The sequence below is a fragment of the Pimephales promelas genome, chromosome 16, assembly GCF_988280905.1.
Source record: "Pimephales promelas chromosome 16, fPimPro1.hap1.1, whole genome shotgun sequence".
NCBI classification, from domain to species: Eukaryota; Metazoa; Chordata; class Actinopteri; order Cypriniformes; family Leuciscidae; genus Pimephales; species Pimephales promelas.
This window is the reverse complement of record NC_142784.1, coordinates 34,738,483-34,755,982: the sequence shown is the minus strand read 5'-3', so window position 1 is coordinate 34,755,982 and position 17,500 is coordinate 34,738,483. Positions and strand designations below refer to the sequence as shown.

The window sequence follows — 17,500 nt, the reverse complement described above, 5'->3', positions numbered from 1 at the left end:
AATGCATCTCAATACATCTCATCGCAATTGCGACTTATTAGGCCAATTCTAAGGGGGAAAAAAGTCTAACTTTTTTCCCCCTCAGAATAGTTTATATCTCACAATTCTGACTTTATATCATGGATTTCTGACTTTATATCTCGCAATTCTGACTTTCCATCTCGCGATTCTGAGAAATAATGTCAGAATTGCGAGAAGTAAACTCACAATTGTGAGAAAAAAAGTCAGAATTGTGAGATAAAAAGTCGCAATTACCTTTATATTTTTCATTCAGTGGCGGAAACAAGCTTCCATAGTTTAATAGCAGATTCGTCCGATTAGGAAACGTTATGGTCGTTTTAAACGTGCAGTACTGGTGCAGACACTTATTAAAAAACTCTTTAAATGTGACATATTATGGCCAAAAACACGGTCACAAACGACCTCGTGTGATCGTCAACCAGTGGAGTGAGTGGAGGCGGGGCTCATTTGCATATTCATAGAACCAAGTATACTAAATGAGATGGGTGTCGAGTTACATTCTAGATGTAACTCATTCAGATGGCTGATTGAGTCTTGATGAGATCACCTGTTGTCATCCATCCATGCTCTGTGTGGAATTGTTGTGTGGTTGAACATGTAAGTTCCTCTCTTCTGGTTTGTTTAGTTAAAGTGATTGTGTTGATACGTTTCATTGAATTGTGGTTATGTAGATTTTCTCTTTGGTGTTGTACAGTTTGATTTGTTACAGATGTATGGTTTTGATTTGCAAATAATAGTTTCTATGTTGTTTATGGGTTTGGGAACCAACAATTACCACATATGACATGTCTACTCCTACTGTGACGTGTGCACAATAAGGAAAGCAAATTGATGACTGAATGAGTTTTAGTGGACACACCATTCCAGTAGCAAATCCTGCTAGTTTTTTCACTAGATATTTTAGGAAAAAAGGCTTAAATGTGTAATTGTGGCGATCAGAGATGAGTTTAAAGCGATAAAATGATTGGCTACAGGGATGGATCTGTTTGAGTTTGCGCAGTGGTGTGCCTCAGGGCTCTATTCTCAGCCCTATTTTATTTACATTGCACACGTTCCCATTAGGCTCAGATTTTCATAAACGTAATATTTTGTATCAACTATATGCAGATGAAACTTAGCCTTATAGATTGATCCAGCAAGAGGTTCTCAGTCCTTGGATGAACTTGTACAGTGGCTCTTTAAGAGCGTCTCGGGGTCAGAGTTCATCTAAAACGGGAGAGTTTCTCATCGGCTGCTGTAGAAATGTTCGCTTTATCTTAATTACTCTGACAAAGACAATCGAGAACTTTTAATTAGAACCTTACAGATTTAGAAACATGTGCCTAATTGTTCAAACGCTCTGTTTGCATAAAAATAACTTGGTGTGTGTGTGTGAGAAAGAGAGAGAGATTATGTGTGTGTGTGAGTTTTTGAGTGTGTGTGTGCAAAAATGAATAAAGCTGAATAATAGAGATAAATGTAATTTTAATTTAAATAGCAGTTTCAATTTCTATTGCAAACATTTTTCCCCAATTCACACAGTCCTACAATACTCTCTAAACATCATCAGCTCATTGTGACCACGAGGATTTGTTGTAAATATAGTCCATATGACTTGTGCTCTATATATTATATCTCTTGTGAAGTTATGAGATATTGAGTTTGAAGAATATCTCCATCAACAGAAGTCATCAACTGTGTGTGGAAATCACGACTAAACTAAAAACACTGTTAAACAAGAGATGAGGGGAGGAGGAGACGATGAAGGGCTCTTAGGAGGTCCTTATATTCACGTCGTCATGGTGACGGACGGTGTTGTTTTGGATTTAATGTGATATTTATTGACTTTTGGTTATGATTTTTCTTAAATATACCACTGGTCTTTGAATTGAATTTGAAATCTTTATTTCGTACATAAAAAGAAAGTATATAAAATAAAACAATGTTTAAAAAAAACTTAGGAAAAATCCAAACATATATGTATAATTCTTTGCTGTTGACATACTTCTATTATATGTACGAAAAGGAGTAGGAAGAAGTAAAACTAATATACTCCTACCCCTTAAATTCTTACAGTCTCACATTTGCAATTTTATATCATTGTTATCATGTTGTTTTATACATCCATACAGCTATACTGATCTTTTCTGCTCATCAAAGCTGCATTTATTTGATCAAAAATACAGTAAAACTGTGAGATATTATTATAATGTAAATCATCTGTTGTCTATGTGAATATACAGTAAAGTGTAATTTATCATCATTACTCCAGTCTTCAGTGTCACATGATCCTTCACAAATCACTCTAATATGAGGATCTGATGATCAACACACAGTTATGATTATTATCAGTGTTGAACACAGTTCATATTTTTCAGGATTCTTTGATAAATAAAAAGTTCAAAAGAACAGCATTTATTTGACATATGATCTATTGTAACATCTTTACGGTCACTTTTGATCAATTGAATGCATCTTTGATGAATATAAGTATTAATTTATATAAAAAAACAACTTTTGTTTATTGTGTATATATTGCTGTATTGCTCAGGCGCTGTATCATATTCTCCACTACACGTCCGCCAGTGTGTGTTAGTGTTGTGCTATTCTTCATTTATTAGATGCATTGATTGTTTGTGACTGGAAATGTCACTTCTCGACAGTTCGAGCAAACGCTGCCGAGGATATGAATGCCTGATTTCTGTATTTTTTTAATAATTCACTGACCACAGGGAGGAAATACAACGCCACAGGACACACACACACATTCACTTTAGATTTGGGTTTGTTCTTACGAGCGATTGCACATGTCAACTACACACACACACACACACTGAACAGATAGCAAATGGTCTCAAAAGGGAATTATGAATAATCTAGGGCTGTGCAAAAATTAATTGCGATTAATCGCATCCAAAATAAAAGTCTGTGTTTACATAATATATTTGTGTGTGCTGTATATAATTATTTTGTACATATAAATACCTATGCATGCATGTATATATTTAAGAATTATTTGCGCTTAAATTCTGTATATATATATATATATATATGCATAATCTATATTATATAAATATAAATATTTTATATATGAATAACACATTTTCTTAAATATATACATGCATGTGTGTGTATTTACATATACTAAATAATTATATACAGCACACACAAATATATTATGTACACACAGACTTTTATTTTGGATCGATTAATCGCAATTAATTTTTGCACAGCCCTAGAATAATCATAACTTTAAGTTTTAAATATTTGGATCTGTTGATAGAATTATCTTGATGTAGCTGAATTAATATCACAATGCGTCGCTCAGAAAGGATGTTTTACGTGTCCTCTGAAACAACTCTCCCCGTGTAGCTGTGCTCTGTAGGAAGAGTCAAGGAAAAGATATGATTTATGATTTATGAAATATAAGTGCTCCGCAGCGCCTCTAGGGGTCACTGTTTACCAACTACCAGTGCCGCTAGTGTTCGCTGATTGGCCGAACGCACGCAAAACTTTTAAAAGCCTGTGTAAACACACAGATTATAGCCTATATATTTTGACCTATGTCCCTCTTGACCTCTGGTCACGCACACACCCTCACACACCCTGACGTCAGTCATGAGCACTTCTTACGGCCGTGATTAGCATAAGTAGCCTTTAGCGCTGCGGAAACACAACTGGCCCTGGTACACACTTGCACGCCCGACTCGGCCCGTCAGGCCAATGCAGCTAATTTGACTAGAATAGAATTGAATTGAGCGAGACAGGGAGAGATTTCAGGAGGTCAAAGTCACGCTGACATCATCAGTGCAGGAAATGATGCGCCTGTGGTCAGGAACCCCCGCAGCGACACACACTACACACATACACACACACACACACACACATGTTCTAATGCATGAAGACAGATGTTGAAGTGAGGCGACGGCGGAGGCTTCTCTACACAAATCAGTCTGGAAGGACACACACACACACACACACACACACTAAAACTGTGAAACACGGACACTAAATGATCCCACCAGTCGCTGTTGATCTGTTCTGCAGTTCAGTGTGTGTGTGTGTGTGCTTGACAGCTTCTCCATTGTTCGCTGCATGATGGCGTCATTCAAGACGTGTGAACAATCAGCATTACATGGAGTTTCATTACAGCGGTGCAGGTGCGCCTCAACACACACACACACACACACACACACACACACACACACCACGTGAGCTCAGGGTCTGTCATACATCAAACAAATCAAACGTAACTCAAACAAGTATAAATACACACTACACTTCACTTTGCAGGGAATCTGCTCTTCCAGACTTTAGTGTGTGTGTGTGTGCGTGTGTGTGTGTGTGTGTGTTTGAAATTGTGACCGTCAGAGAGGTTCTTTGAAGTGTCACATTATTCTTTGATTTTCTTTGCATTAATTTGCTAACGATGAAAGCAATCCTGTTCGCTGTCCTTCATAGCGGAGCATGAGGGAACTCCAGCGGCCTAGATTGTGAATATGAATAATAATAATAATAATAATCGTCTCCAGAGGGGAACGAACACTCGTTTCTGAAGCCCCTGTCACACAGAGATTCGGGGAAATACACGGATAACGTGAGCCGGCATTTGTCCCGGGATTGTTTGATTTGGGTTCATTCACACTGCCGGGATCTGTGAGTGTGTTCAAGACGCATTCATACCGTTCCACAGCTGGCGGACGATCTCAGCTTCAGTGCGGATAGTCATCACTATAGCACACGGCTTTGGTCCGGGGTCGTGTTTGCGTTCACACAAAAGGCGTTCCGGCAGTTTCCCGGGATCAACGTGCTGTGTGAAAGACACTTCAGCTCTCCACTTTTCCCAAGCGGTTTCTTAAGCGATGATTCTGAGATGAAGCCGTTCGTCTCGTTAAAGGGATAGTTCACTTTGAAATGAATGTTTGATATGTTTTATCTTCCCTCAAGGGCATCCAAGATGTAGGTGTCTTTGTTTCCACAGTATTTTCAATTTTGACATTTTTAGGTCAAACCGTTCTTGTCTGTCAGTCATATAATGCAGGTCTATGGTCACCACCTCAAAGAGCAGCACAGAGAAGTCCAAATTAAACATGATTTAATGACTCGTAAATGTAAGTACACACTGATGGCCTAAGACACGAAACGAGCGGTTTGTGTGAGAAAACAAACAGTATTTATATCGTTTTACCTCGTGTAATCACAGTGATCTGAATCAGTTGTTCAATGTCCAACTGAACCGAACTGAATCAGTTCAATGTTACGCTGGAAGTGATCGCTCGCGTGTGACGTCACTCAATATTTACACGGAGATTTCGGAAGTTTTACCTTTTACTAAACATATTTAGATATCCCGAAATCGTCTTCCATTGCGGTTTCCCGTATATCTAAATATGTTTAGTGAAAGGTAAAACTTACGAAATCTCTGTATAAACAAAGAGTGACGTCGATCACTTCCAGACCGAAGCGCCCGTGCCGTCAGATCATTTTGTCATGGCTGTGATTACACGAGGTAAAACGATATAAATACTGTTGGTTTTCTCACACAAACCGCTCGTTTCGTGTCTTAGGCCATCAGTGTGTACTTACATTTACGAGTCATTAAATCATGTTTAATTGATTATGAGTCATTAAATCATGTTTAATTTGGACTTCTCTTTGGTGGACCCCCTTAGCCTCCAGTGTATGACTGATAGACAACAACGGTTTGACCGAAAAATGTCAAAATTGAAAATACTGTGGAAACAAAGACACCTACATCTTGAATATAATAATAATAATAATAATAATAATAATTCGTTACATTTATATAGCGCTTTTCTGGACACTCAAAGCGCTTCACATAGAAGGGGGGATCTCCTCAACCACCACCAGTGTGCAGCATCCACCTGGATGATGCGACGGCAGCCATATTGCGCCAGAACGCTCACCACACACCAGCTTACTGGTGGAGAGGAGACAGTGATGAAGCCAATTGGTGTATATGGGGATGATTAGGAGGCCATGATGGACAGAGGCTACTGGGCAAATTTGGCCAGGATGCCGGGGTTACACCCCTGCTCTTACGAAAGACATCCTGGGATTTTTTATGACCACAGAGAGTCAGGACCTCGGTTTAACGTCTCATCCGAAGGACGGGAATGCCCTTGAGGGAAGATAAAACATATCAAACATTAATTTCAAAGTGAACTATCTCTTTAAGGACGTTTTGCCGTACTTGTTTTCTCATACTCCTCAGAGCGCCCGAGTTCAGTCGATGATGATGATGATGATGTAGCCTGACTTCGTCATACTCATGTTCTTGTCGGAATATGAGTCTGAAACTCCTCCGTTGGGCTTTGATTATGAGGCGTGTCGTAACCGAACCAGGAAAAAACAACAACTCTGCACTCAATTGGATAGTCGGTAGACCTACCAACCAATCAGAGCAACGCATAAGTCAACTCCTTTGCATAGCGCAGTTTTCAACTACAGAACTTACTTATTTTATTTTAGAAGTTAAATAACGAGTGTTGCTTCTTTTACTTACTTCTCCATGAGTGCCACCAAAGGAGAAACCACAGCGACCACAGGCTTTTCATTACGTCCCGTCTTCTTAGCGATCGTCAGAGTCAGCTGATGAGTTACACTTTTCCCGAATCATGTAGGAAGGACGGCAATATCTTTCCGATCGACAAATGCCTTGATTGCAGTTCTCTGTTCGTCTATTAAAATTAATGCGCTGTCGATTTATTTTACAAAAGACGCGACAGCAGAATCTGTACATCTCAATTCTGCAGCTGCAGTCGTCTCTGACAAGCGCTCTTTGATAACGTGATGATTACGTCCCTGCAGATCACCTGTCCATCATCGTATAAAGCCCGCCCTGGCAATTTGATTGGCCCGTTCATTTCTTGCGTGATCATAATTACTCCTCAATGGATCGAGTCCAGACCGAACTTCCCGACCGAAAAATGTTGTGGGCGGAGTTCGGGCTGGCATCCAGGCTAATGATGATGAGGATGAATAATATACTATTGTACATTTCCAAAGTGTCAAGTCCAGTGTCAAAAAATTTGCAAAAAGTGTGTGTGTGTGTGTGTGTGTGTGTGTTATCCACTAGATGTCAGTGTGCATCAGACTATCTGGATGAATCCAAGTGATCCAGCCCATAATACTCCCTTTTTTCCACATATTTATTATTCCATCCAACACAAACATCACCAGCAACACACACACACACACGCACACACACACACTCACGGGCAGGTTGTTGTTGTAGGTGTACTGCATGTTAAAACGAGTCTAAAATAATCACAAACCCACACAGGAGAAACTCTAGAGCCGACTCTGATCATCAGAACAACAACAAGTGTGTGTGTGTGTGTGTGTGTGTGTGTGTGTGTGTGTGTGTGTGTGTGTGTGTGTGTGTGTGTGGCGGCTCTGAGACTGATGCAGTGGTGTGCTTTTGGCAGCTAGATGTGTGTGTGTGTGTGTGTGTCAGGTAGATGTTAATTTGCATGTTGATTTTTCATCACTGGATTGGATGTTTTTGCACTTTGGAGAAATGATGTGTGTGTGTGTGTGTGATAAGTGAGTGTCTCCTGTTCTGAGTCTGCGATCACACACAACATCCACTAACACACAACCACTGTCTCCAACTTATGAGATCAGATTCAGTGTGTGTTCATTAAAGCACTGATCAACATTGATAATGCACACACACACACACACACACACACACACCGGCTGAATTCTCTACTAATGCACCATTCAGTCGTTCCTCGAAGATCTTTGAACATTATGTTGCCTGGCAACCATAAACGGCCTATAGCTGCACTAATGAGCTTGATCGCTGATCACAGGAAGTGTGTGTTATGATAATTATGAGTCAAAGCATTTCATTATTACACATTTCTGTGTTTGATCAGATCATCAGTTAATGATCGGATACTTTAACACACTGATGTTGTTTCAGTGAATCTCTCACACACCGACATGTCAGAACACACACACGCTAATCCTTCATATCTGTGTGTGTGTGCGTGTGTGTGTGTTACGCAGAGTTTGAATCTCCTCTACTGCAAACGTGAGCCGTGTCCTCCAGCAATGCATGTTGGGAAAATGCCTGTGTTATTAACACTCGTTGGCGCAGCGGCTGCTTTCAAACACTTGCTTTCACTTGTTTCCTGTCGCGTGTCACAGGAATGTGTGTGTGTGTGTGTGTGTGTGTGTGTGTGTGTGTGTGTGTGTGTGTGTGTGTGTGAGAGAGATGTTTGTGAATGAAGGACTGACGTGTAAATGAAGTGAGTGTGTGTTTCTGAACACAAGTGTGTGTCGACTGATTCTTCTCACGCTGACGGATGTGTGTGTCAGCAGCTTTCAGATCCGTGAGATCACACACACACACACACACACACACACACACACACACACACACACACACACACACTCAGTTTTCCTCCTTTTCAAATCAACATCTGGGGATTTTCTGTGTGACTGAACTTTCACAGGTTGATTAATACGGCCTGAACAAACACTGACGGTGTGTGTGTGTGTGTGTGTGTGTGTGTGTGTGTCACGCTGCAGATCATGACGTTCTTCCTCTGTCTCTGTCTCGTTTTCTGGCGCAAGTATCTCAACATTCTTCAGATATTAGATAGTGTTGTTTAATGAAAAAATAAGTGATATTGAGGTAAAAAAAATGGGTAAAATATATCAAAATAAAATAAAAAATGATATGGATTAAAAAATAAATAGTTTTTCTTTTGAATTGAGTTGGTTTTACTGGCTGATATCTTGACATTATTTATTCTTGTTTTGAGCATAAACTCACTCATACGTTTCAGAAAACTAGTAGTATTTGAATTAAATGAATGTACCATAGTTCGATAATATTTTTTTTTTATTTCATATTTTGTATTTGTAGGGTATTAAGTAGCACTCTAAAAATGCTGGGTTGTTTTAACCCAACTTTGGGTCACATATAGACAAACCCAGCCATTGGGTGACATTTTTTAATTACATTTTTAACCCAGCGTTTGGGTTTGTCCATATTTGACCCAAAGTTGGGTTAAAACAACCTTTTCAGCATTTTTAGAGTGTATGTTTATGCAGTAGTTATGATCCTTTTATTCACTTTTTGTGCATACACTCTTAGAAGAAAAGGTTCTATAGAACCTTAAAAGGTTCTATCAGCCCTACGTATTTGGAACCCCTAAAAGGTTCTATACACTCTTAAAAAAGGGTTCCTCTGGGTTCTATATAGAATCCTGGGGTTCCATACTTGGCCAATAGAACCTTTTACCAAAAAAAATGGTTCTATATAGAACCATTTTGGAGTTCCATATATAAAGCGGCGGATGGAACCATTTTTGGTTCTAAATAGAACCATTTGAGTGTAGACATCTTAAACTGTCCTAAATCTTGAATGCTTTGGAGAAACAGACTGAAGTTTAGTCTCTTTTTAAAGAAGAAACTTTGCAGATTATTTCTGAAGTGGGAAAAGTACAAATAAATGAAATTAAAAAAGTGAAATTGAAAAAAACTTTCAAAGCCATACTAACTAAACTAAAAAAATCAAAGCCATAAATGTTTCAAATGTGAGGATGATATCTCAAATAATGATCTTTCAGTGAGAGTTGGTGTGGGTGCAGTACCAATCATTTCCACTAGGTGATTTTGTGTGTGTGTTCACATAGCAAGTGTTAAAACCGTTACCAAGTTTCGTACCATTCTGAAATAAATAAATAAATTTACAAAACCAAACCAACTTTTTTCGGTCAGAAAATGTTCTAACCAGCAGAGGGTTATTAATGTTTGAAACCAGACAAAAACCCTTAGTAATAACTCATGTGTGCTGATGTCACATGCAGATCTCCAGGGTCTATTTCTCTGATCTCTCTGTTTGATACGCTGAGACGATTCTCTCCATCCGTTCCCACTTCAGATGTGTGTGTGTGTGTGTGTGTTTTGACTGATTCTCTGTGATCAGGCTTTATTTGTTCAGTTGTGCATCTTAAAACAACATCTGAGATTAAAGCTAAACGTTCAGAGTCGTTCTGCTCCCGATCCGCTCTGTTTGCTCTGCTGTAATAATTCATCCTGGAGAAACACATCCGCACTGATTCTCATCATGTCTTTCATTACAGACGACGAGCATTCGTGCATTTCATTATCCAGCGGCATATCTTTTTAAAATCTTATTTTCGTTTTTAATGCTTTGCAAAAGCAATTTTTCAAGCAATTTTTATTTTATTTTAATAACACGACTCATTTATTTTTATTTCGTTTATATGTGCATCGCAAAATAAAATGTAAATTGTAAAAAAAAATACTAATGGAGTTAATTAGTATTAACAAAATGTATTAAAAAGAATTTAAATTGCATAGAACATTTAATTTAGTTACAATGAAAATTACAAGCAAGTTGTCATAAGAAATAAGAATAAGTATAACAAATGTAAAATATCAAAATTTTAGTGAATGACTGTTAACAATACAAAAATGTATTATACAATTTCAGTAACATAACATACATGGATTTATTTAGATTTTTATGTGCATTTGTATTGCCAAAGCAATGCAAAATAAGAATAATTTGAAAATAAAGTAAATTAGTAAATTAACAAGATGAAAATAATGTATTAAAGGAGTAGTTCACTTTTAAAAAAACTTTTGCTGATAATTTACTCACCCCCGAGTCATCCAAGCTGTCCACGTCTTTCTTTCTTCAGTCGAAAAGAAATTAAGGTTTTTGATGAAAACATTCCAGGATTTTCTCCATATAATGGACTTCAATGGGAACCAAACGGTTCAAGGTCCAAATGAGAGTTTCAGTGCAGCTTTAAACGACACCAGACGATGAATAAGGCTCTTATCTAGGACCCTTCGAGTCATGACTCGAAAAAAGATTCGTTCATTTTGATGAACGAGTTTGAGTCACGAACGCGCATCACAGAACAGAGCAAGGCGAGCATTTGAGCTTATAAAACTTAAACTTTTTTATTTATTTCTTAAATGAGTGATCGTTTCGCATGATAAGACCCTTATTCATCGTCTGGAGCCCTTTGAAGCTGCACTGAAACTGTCTTTTGGACCTTGAACCGTTTGGTCCCCATTGAAGTCCATTATATAGAGAAAATCCTGGAATGTTTTCATCAAAAACCTTAATTTCTTTTCGACTGAAGAAAGAAAGACGTGGACATCTTGGATGACACGGGGGTGAGTAAATGATCAGCAAAAGTTTTTTTTAAAAGTGAACTACTCCTTTAATACGATATTTATAATATTTATTTGAGTTACACTTTCATCCATGGAATAAAATAAAAGAACATGAGATACATTCAGTTAATTAATATTAATAATCTGAATAAATGTTCTGCAATGCAGCGCAGTTGATTATTGTAACTTTTGTGTGTTTTTGTTTGCCTAGCTGCAGGTGTGTGTCATCCAATCAGAATTTAGAGTCCGAACAATCTGTTTTATAATTAGAAATGAACTGAGATCAGCAGGTCAGAAATAAACGGCTCTTTCTTCGTGTCTTCTGTTCCCGGAGAGAGAGAGAGATGTGATCGAGCGTCCTCCCTGACCGCGGATGGTTACTAAGCAACAACCACACGCAACAATGGCCGTATATGTTTTGTGTGATTATTAACAAGTGATGTGTTGAGGAGGAGATCTCTAAAGAAAACACAACTTAGACACTTTACTGTTCAAATAACACACGTTTATTCTCCTGAATAATTCATGTTGGGGATCAAACACGAGGATTCGCTCTAAACATCATTTTTATGAGCTGGATTGATTTTCTGTGGCAATCACTGGTATTGAAGCCCGTATATTGATCTGATCATCAGGCTTGACCCACTGCGGGCTGTGATTGGGGGTCATTAGTGCTGAGAGTTTTGGATCTTTCCGATAAAGAGGAAATTAGAGGATTTTGGCTCCTGAGATTCGTCCTTATAGTCTTCTGTGTGCAGCGTTTCAGTTCAGCTCTGAGAAAGAAGTGGCCTTTGGAATACACACACACACACACACACACACGCGTTTGTTTTGCTATGCTTGTGAGCACATTCCATTGGCTTAATGGTTTTTATACTTTACAAACTGTATATCCTCTACGCTAACCCATCACACACACACACACACACACACACACACACACTTACCCGACTTGCTGGTAGAACTAAACTGATTCTGAATGACTGTGTGAAGATCCATATTATTGTTTCAGCTGATCAGCGTATCCGCATCCGTCTGTGTTTCCCGGGAATATCTGAAGAGGTCAGCTGTGTGTGTCTATTTCCGGGTTACGACGTCTCCATGGAGATGATTGATGGGGTCAGTGTGACCATAATTTCCATGCCACCTGCCTCTTTCAGTCTCACGTGCGTCTTTCCTGAGTCGCTCTCATCCGTAAACCTAGTGAACGTCCTCAGGAAACACAGGGTGTGTGTGTGTGTGTGTGTGTGTGTGTGTGTGTGCACAGATGAACCATTTCCCTTCTAGTCCCCAGGTCACCGTTAGGGTTTCCTCTCTCACAAACACACTGCAGGACCGTCACAACTCTTGACTGCAGTCACGTTTGTGTGTGTGTGTGTGTGTGTGTTGGTCCGTCAGTACATCTTATAATGTCGCAGTAAGTTTTGCTTTTTTTACATTTCATCTTTCTGCCTTTCTCTTGTTGACATTACATGATCTTGTGGTTGATGTACTGTAGCTACGCTGCATATCGCATGTTGGGTTAGGCGTCACATGGGGAAGTTGATCCATTTTGAGTCAGAAATATTTGTTTTTTATGTGGGATTCAGATTAGTCTAGTTCTGTTGTAAAATGGTTGAACATTTTTGAATACATTTTTTAAATTTTAAAGCTATCACTTATTTTAGTTCTACTTTACTAGCTAAGTAACTACACCAAATTTTGACATTTAGTTGCAGAGTTACTTATACTTAAACCTTATTTTTATTTTTTTTTTCTGGGGCAAGTTGTCAAAGTGTTTTATATCTTGTAATTTGGTAGAATGTATATAAAGTAATACGTTCATAATTTTATTAAAATTAAAATTTTGCGGAAAAGTCAACTGTATAATACTGTGAGTAGAATTTTCCATTTGTTTTACTTTAAGGTTTTTACTTTAATATTAGTTACAGTAAACAGTGTGACAACTAGCCCCAGTCTTACATGTGCAGTATAAGGAAGGGAAGTGTGTATTTTATAACTGCTCATTTTAATTACATCTACATGTGTGTGAATATGTGGTTTTAATGGATGTGTTTTGCAGTATAAAATATTTAAGTTTATGTGTGTGTGTGTGTGTGTGTGTGTTGAGTTCAGTTGTTTGCAAGACTTGCATTTTTCTTGTTTTTGCTCTCTTCTTATAATCTAACTTTGATCCATAATAACAGTAATGTTGTTTGAATGTTTGAATTAAGTTACAGCATTTTTACAGCATAATTTACCAATTAAAAATGTTACCATCAATTTTAAATTCTGAAAAAAATGAAGAAAAGTCAAGCCACATTTATTTCTATAGTGCCTATACAGTGCAGAATCTATATATAGTGCTTTATACAGTGACGAACGTTTCAAAGCAGTTTCACAGAAGAATAATGATGTCTTTTCTCTGTGTTTCTGTCTCATTTTACAGCACAAATATGGAAATATTAAGAAGATATTAAGTCTTGTTTATTGAAAAATATTTATAAAATTAAGTGAGTTTGTGCTTAAAATTGCAAGAACAAATTTCTTGTTCTTGTGTGTGTGTGTGTGTGTGTGTGTGTGTGTGTGTGTGTGTGTGTGTGTGTGTGTGTGTGTGTGTGTGTGTGTGTGTGTGTGTGTGTGTGTGTGTGTGTGTGCGAAACATGTTGACGCCACCCAACCTGTAAAAAACCCTTTTTATCGTGCCTGCTCTTTCTTTGTTTAATTTGCTCAGAGTGTGTGAACTTGTCTTTATTTGCTCACTTGCATGTGTGTGCATGCGTGTGTGTGTCGGTGTGGATGTGTGTGTTCCCGAGGGTAATGTACTTTTGTAATTACTGGTTACTGTTCCTTTTCTCTGAACGCAGTCTTGATTAAACTGAGTGTTAAATGAAAGTGCTCTGGCATTCTGATCAGGTAACGACATGAATGAGTGTGTGTGTGTGTGTGTGTGTGTGTGTGATTCTCTTGAGTGCCTTAAACCTGCAAAGACGGATCTTTGTGGAACATTGATCTATGTCTCCTGATTTGATGTCTCCTGCGCTTGAGGGTTTTACGGACATAATGAAATTAAAGCCTGCAGGGAAACATCGATCACTAATGTACTCGGACTGTGTTTTAGCTTCGATCTGTCAGCCAAAGAGGAGCCGTTTTTCGAGATATCAAATCTGTCAAGGCAATGTTAACAAATGAAACCTTATTATAAAGTATTACTGTTATTTTATTAATCACTTGGAAAATTATTTTAAGTTAAAAACAAGAAAAAGTGAAAAAAAAAGTCTTGGTTTTCAGTACAAATTTTCTACAAACAATCTTAAATTAAAATATAAAAAGAGTTACTGTTATTTTATTAATCTCTTGGCAAATTATTTTAAGTTAAAAACAAGAAAAAGTTAAAAAAAAGTCTTGGTTTTCAGTACAAATATTCTACAAACAATCTTAAATTAAAATATAAAAAGAGTTACTGTTATTTTATTAGTCTCTTGGCAAATTATTTTAAGTTAAAAACAAGAAAAAGTAAAAAAAAAAGTCTTGGTTTTCAGTACAAATATTCTATAAACAATGTTAAATTAAAATATAAAAATTAAGTGACTAAACACTTAAAACCAGAAAACAATTCAATTCAAATAATCTCTTTGTTGGTTTAACCTTAAATGCGCTTAATTAAAATTAAAAATAAAAAAAATCAATAAACAAGCCTTAATATCTTCAGTTATTTTTCTTCTCAAGTAAATGTATCTTGATTTAAAAATGTACTTTTTGTAGTGCATTTATTAAGAATATTATTTCTTGCAATGCTTTTAATAACAGACTGAAACGGTCTGATGTGATGAATGTTGAAGTCTCTTCAGAGATCAATAATCAGTGTGTGCTGAAATGAGCTGTCGCTGAAACACATGATGATCAGATGTGCACATGACCCTGGCCTGAGGTCAACATGAGAACGATTGCATGATCATATTCTCTGGAAACTTCCTTTCGTCACATGAAGGTTGAAAAAAATCATTGTGACTTTTTTTATAAGAACATTTGCTGATTTTTTAAATAATTTTTGCAGGTAAATGTTATTTACTTTAGGTTATAAGACATGAACTCAATCAACATATGAACTGTTATAGTGCTTTGTTTTTTTTGCAGAATTGTGATGTTGATTGATCTTGTTTATTTACCAAATGGATAATTGTAATCTCTTTGAGATGGCGTACCGTCGGATCATCTAGTTTGAATAAGAGGTAGAGTTGCGTGTCATCAGTGTATATTTCTGAATGACAGACGCTAGTGAAGACATGTAGATGGAGAAGAGAAGCGGTCCCAGCACTGAGCCCTGAGGCACTCCAGTTGCTAGATGATTACAGTGATGGGATAAACCATGTTTCTGATTGACAGGACATACTAATAACATGTAGATGGAGAAGAGAAGCGGTCCCAGCACTGAGCCCTGAGGCACTCCAGTATCTAGATGATAACAGTGATGGATAAACCATGTTTCTGAATGATAGACGCTAGTGATGACATGTAGATGGAGAAGAGAAGCGGTCCCAGCACTGAGCCCTGAGGCACTCCAGTATCTAGATGACAACAGTGATGGGATAAACCATGTTTCTGATTGACAGGACATACTAATAACATGTAGATGGAGAAGAGAAGCGGTCCCAGCACTGAGCCCTGAGGCACTCCAGTAGCTAGATGTTGGTTCTTAGACACCTCAGCCCTCCATGATTACGAGAGGAGTACCATCCTCAGAGAAGGATGAGAGTAAAGGCTGGAATACAGTACATGGCTTTTGCTCAGATCACAAGCTTGGCGCTTTACAAAACCCGGTCTCATCCCAAGACGTCATATAACTGACGTTTTGGGACGTCTTTTGACCATACGTCAATATTCGCCTTTTTAGGGCCCCCTTAAACGTCGGTAGATGAGGTTATGGGATCCTAACTCTACCCCATACCTAAACCTAACCCGTCACCTAACTGACGTTAAAGGTAAAGCGTCAGTTGTATGACGGCCCGGGATCGCCATCTACCGACGTTTAAGGGGGCCCTAAAAAGGCGGATATTGACGTATGGTCAAAATACGCCCCAAGACGTCAGTTATATGACTTTTTGGGATGAGACTGTGTTACTTTACACGTGATCGTGTTGGGATATTAGGATATACTCGTGGATGCCATGCATGAAATAAATATGTCCGAAAACCCAGAATGCATCACTTGTTTCTTGTTAGTGTATGATGCCCAGTTTTTTTCTCTAACCACTTACAGTCAGCAAGCCTGCTGTTTGAAAACCGTTCAGATTTTAGGAGTCGTGTCATGTAATCCAGCCTTAATATATCCAAATCCTCCTAAAAATGGCTGAGCTGGGGGACGATAAACAATGGATTCTAATAGGGCCGGTGATGGTAATTGCACGCAATTTATAGAGTTATTGTCACACGGAGATGCTAGAGGATTAAGTTTACATTCATTGGAGACGAGTAGACCCCTTCCGGTCAGACAAGTCAGGTTGAGATCAGAATGACTAGCAGTAGATGTCATGAAGCAGAGACCAAGAGGAAATGAAATAATGTACCAGAGGACGTTGGGAAAGTATGTAGGTCATTACGATTGGTCCGCCTCCACCGTGTGGTGTGATTTACGAGTGTTGGTAATAGTAGGGATTTGGAAGCACATAGTAAAGCAAGGTCACCAACAGATAACAGCAAAGATTTATAAAAGAGGAAGGGAAGGAAAACGCATACGATTCACTGGTCTTTACACGATTCATCTTCATCATTTTAGTTTTTCATTCTGCCTATCATCTGGTCTATCGTTCTAAAGTATTTATTCAGTTTTTTGGTAAATTTTCTAGAGGAAATTGCCTAAAATAGGTAAAGTCCTTGAAATAAAAATAGGCAACACTTAATTTTACAGTGCCCATACTGTATTACAATAACAGTATATTATGCAGCCAAACCCTAACCTTATAGTAAGAACATGTAGTCGCTTAATAATACTCAGCGCTTAAATATATAATCACACTGTAACAATGACACCTTAAAATGACAAATTACATTACATTAAAAATATGGTAAATTGTGTGAGAGAAACCCAGAGGGTTTTAGGACCCTGATGAGCAACACAATCAGAAGCTTCCCCAGTCAAGAGAGAGAGAAAGAGAGAGTGTGTGTGTGTGCTGTCAGTGTGTTCCCCGCTGACGGCTCGAGCACACACCTCTGAGACCCGACACGAGTGTGTGTGTGTGTGTGTGTGTGTGTGCGCATGAGTGTGTATGTGTGTTCTGGTTTGTGCAGAGCTGTGACATATAGGAGGGAAAGACATGAACGC

General features: G+C 38.2%; 1 protein-coding gene across 5 annotated transcripts in view; it reads left to right on the top strand.

The window, feature by feature from the left end:
- The window catches only part of pde2a (phosphodiesterase 2A), a 123,656-nt gene that overhangs the window by 15,145 nt on the left and 91,011 nt on the right, over positions 1-17,500 (top strand). For 2 of the 5 annotated variants that reach the window (XM_089121590.1, XM_089121592.1), the window contains exon 1: positions 17,346-17,500. This exon is cut by the window's right edge and continues 27 nt beyond it. The exons of 2 other annotated variants lie outside the window; for them this stretch is intronic. In XM_089121590.1, the coding sequence (XP_088977716.1) occupies positions 17,493-17,500 (8 nt within the window). In that variant the 5' untranslated portion in view covers positions 17,346-17,492. Of the gene's footprint in view, positions 1-12,593; positions 12,617-17,345 lie in introns of those variants that run through there. One more of the 5 variants, XM_089121591.1, reaches the window with a different exon arrangement.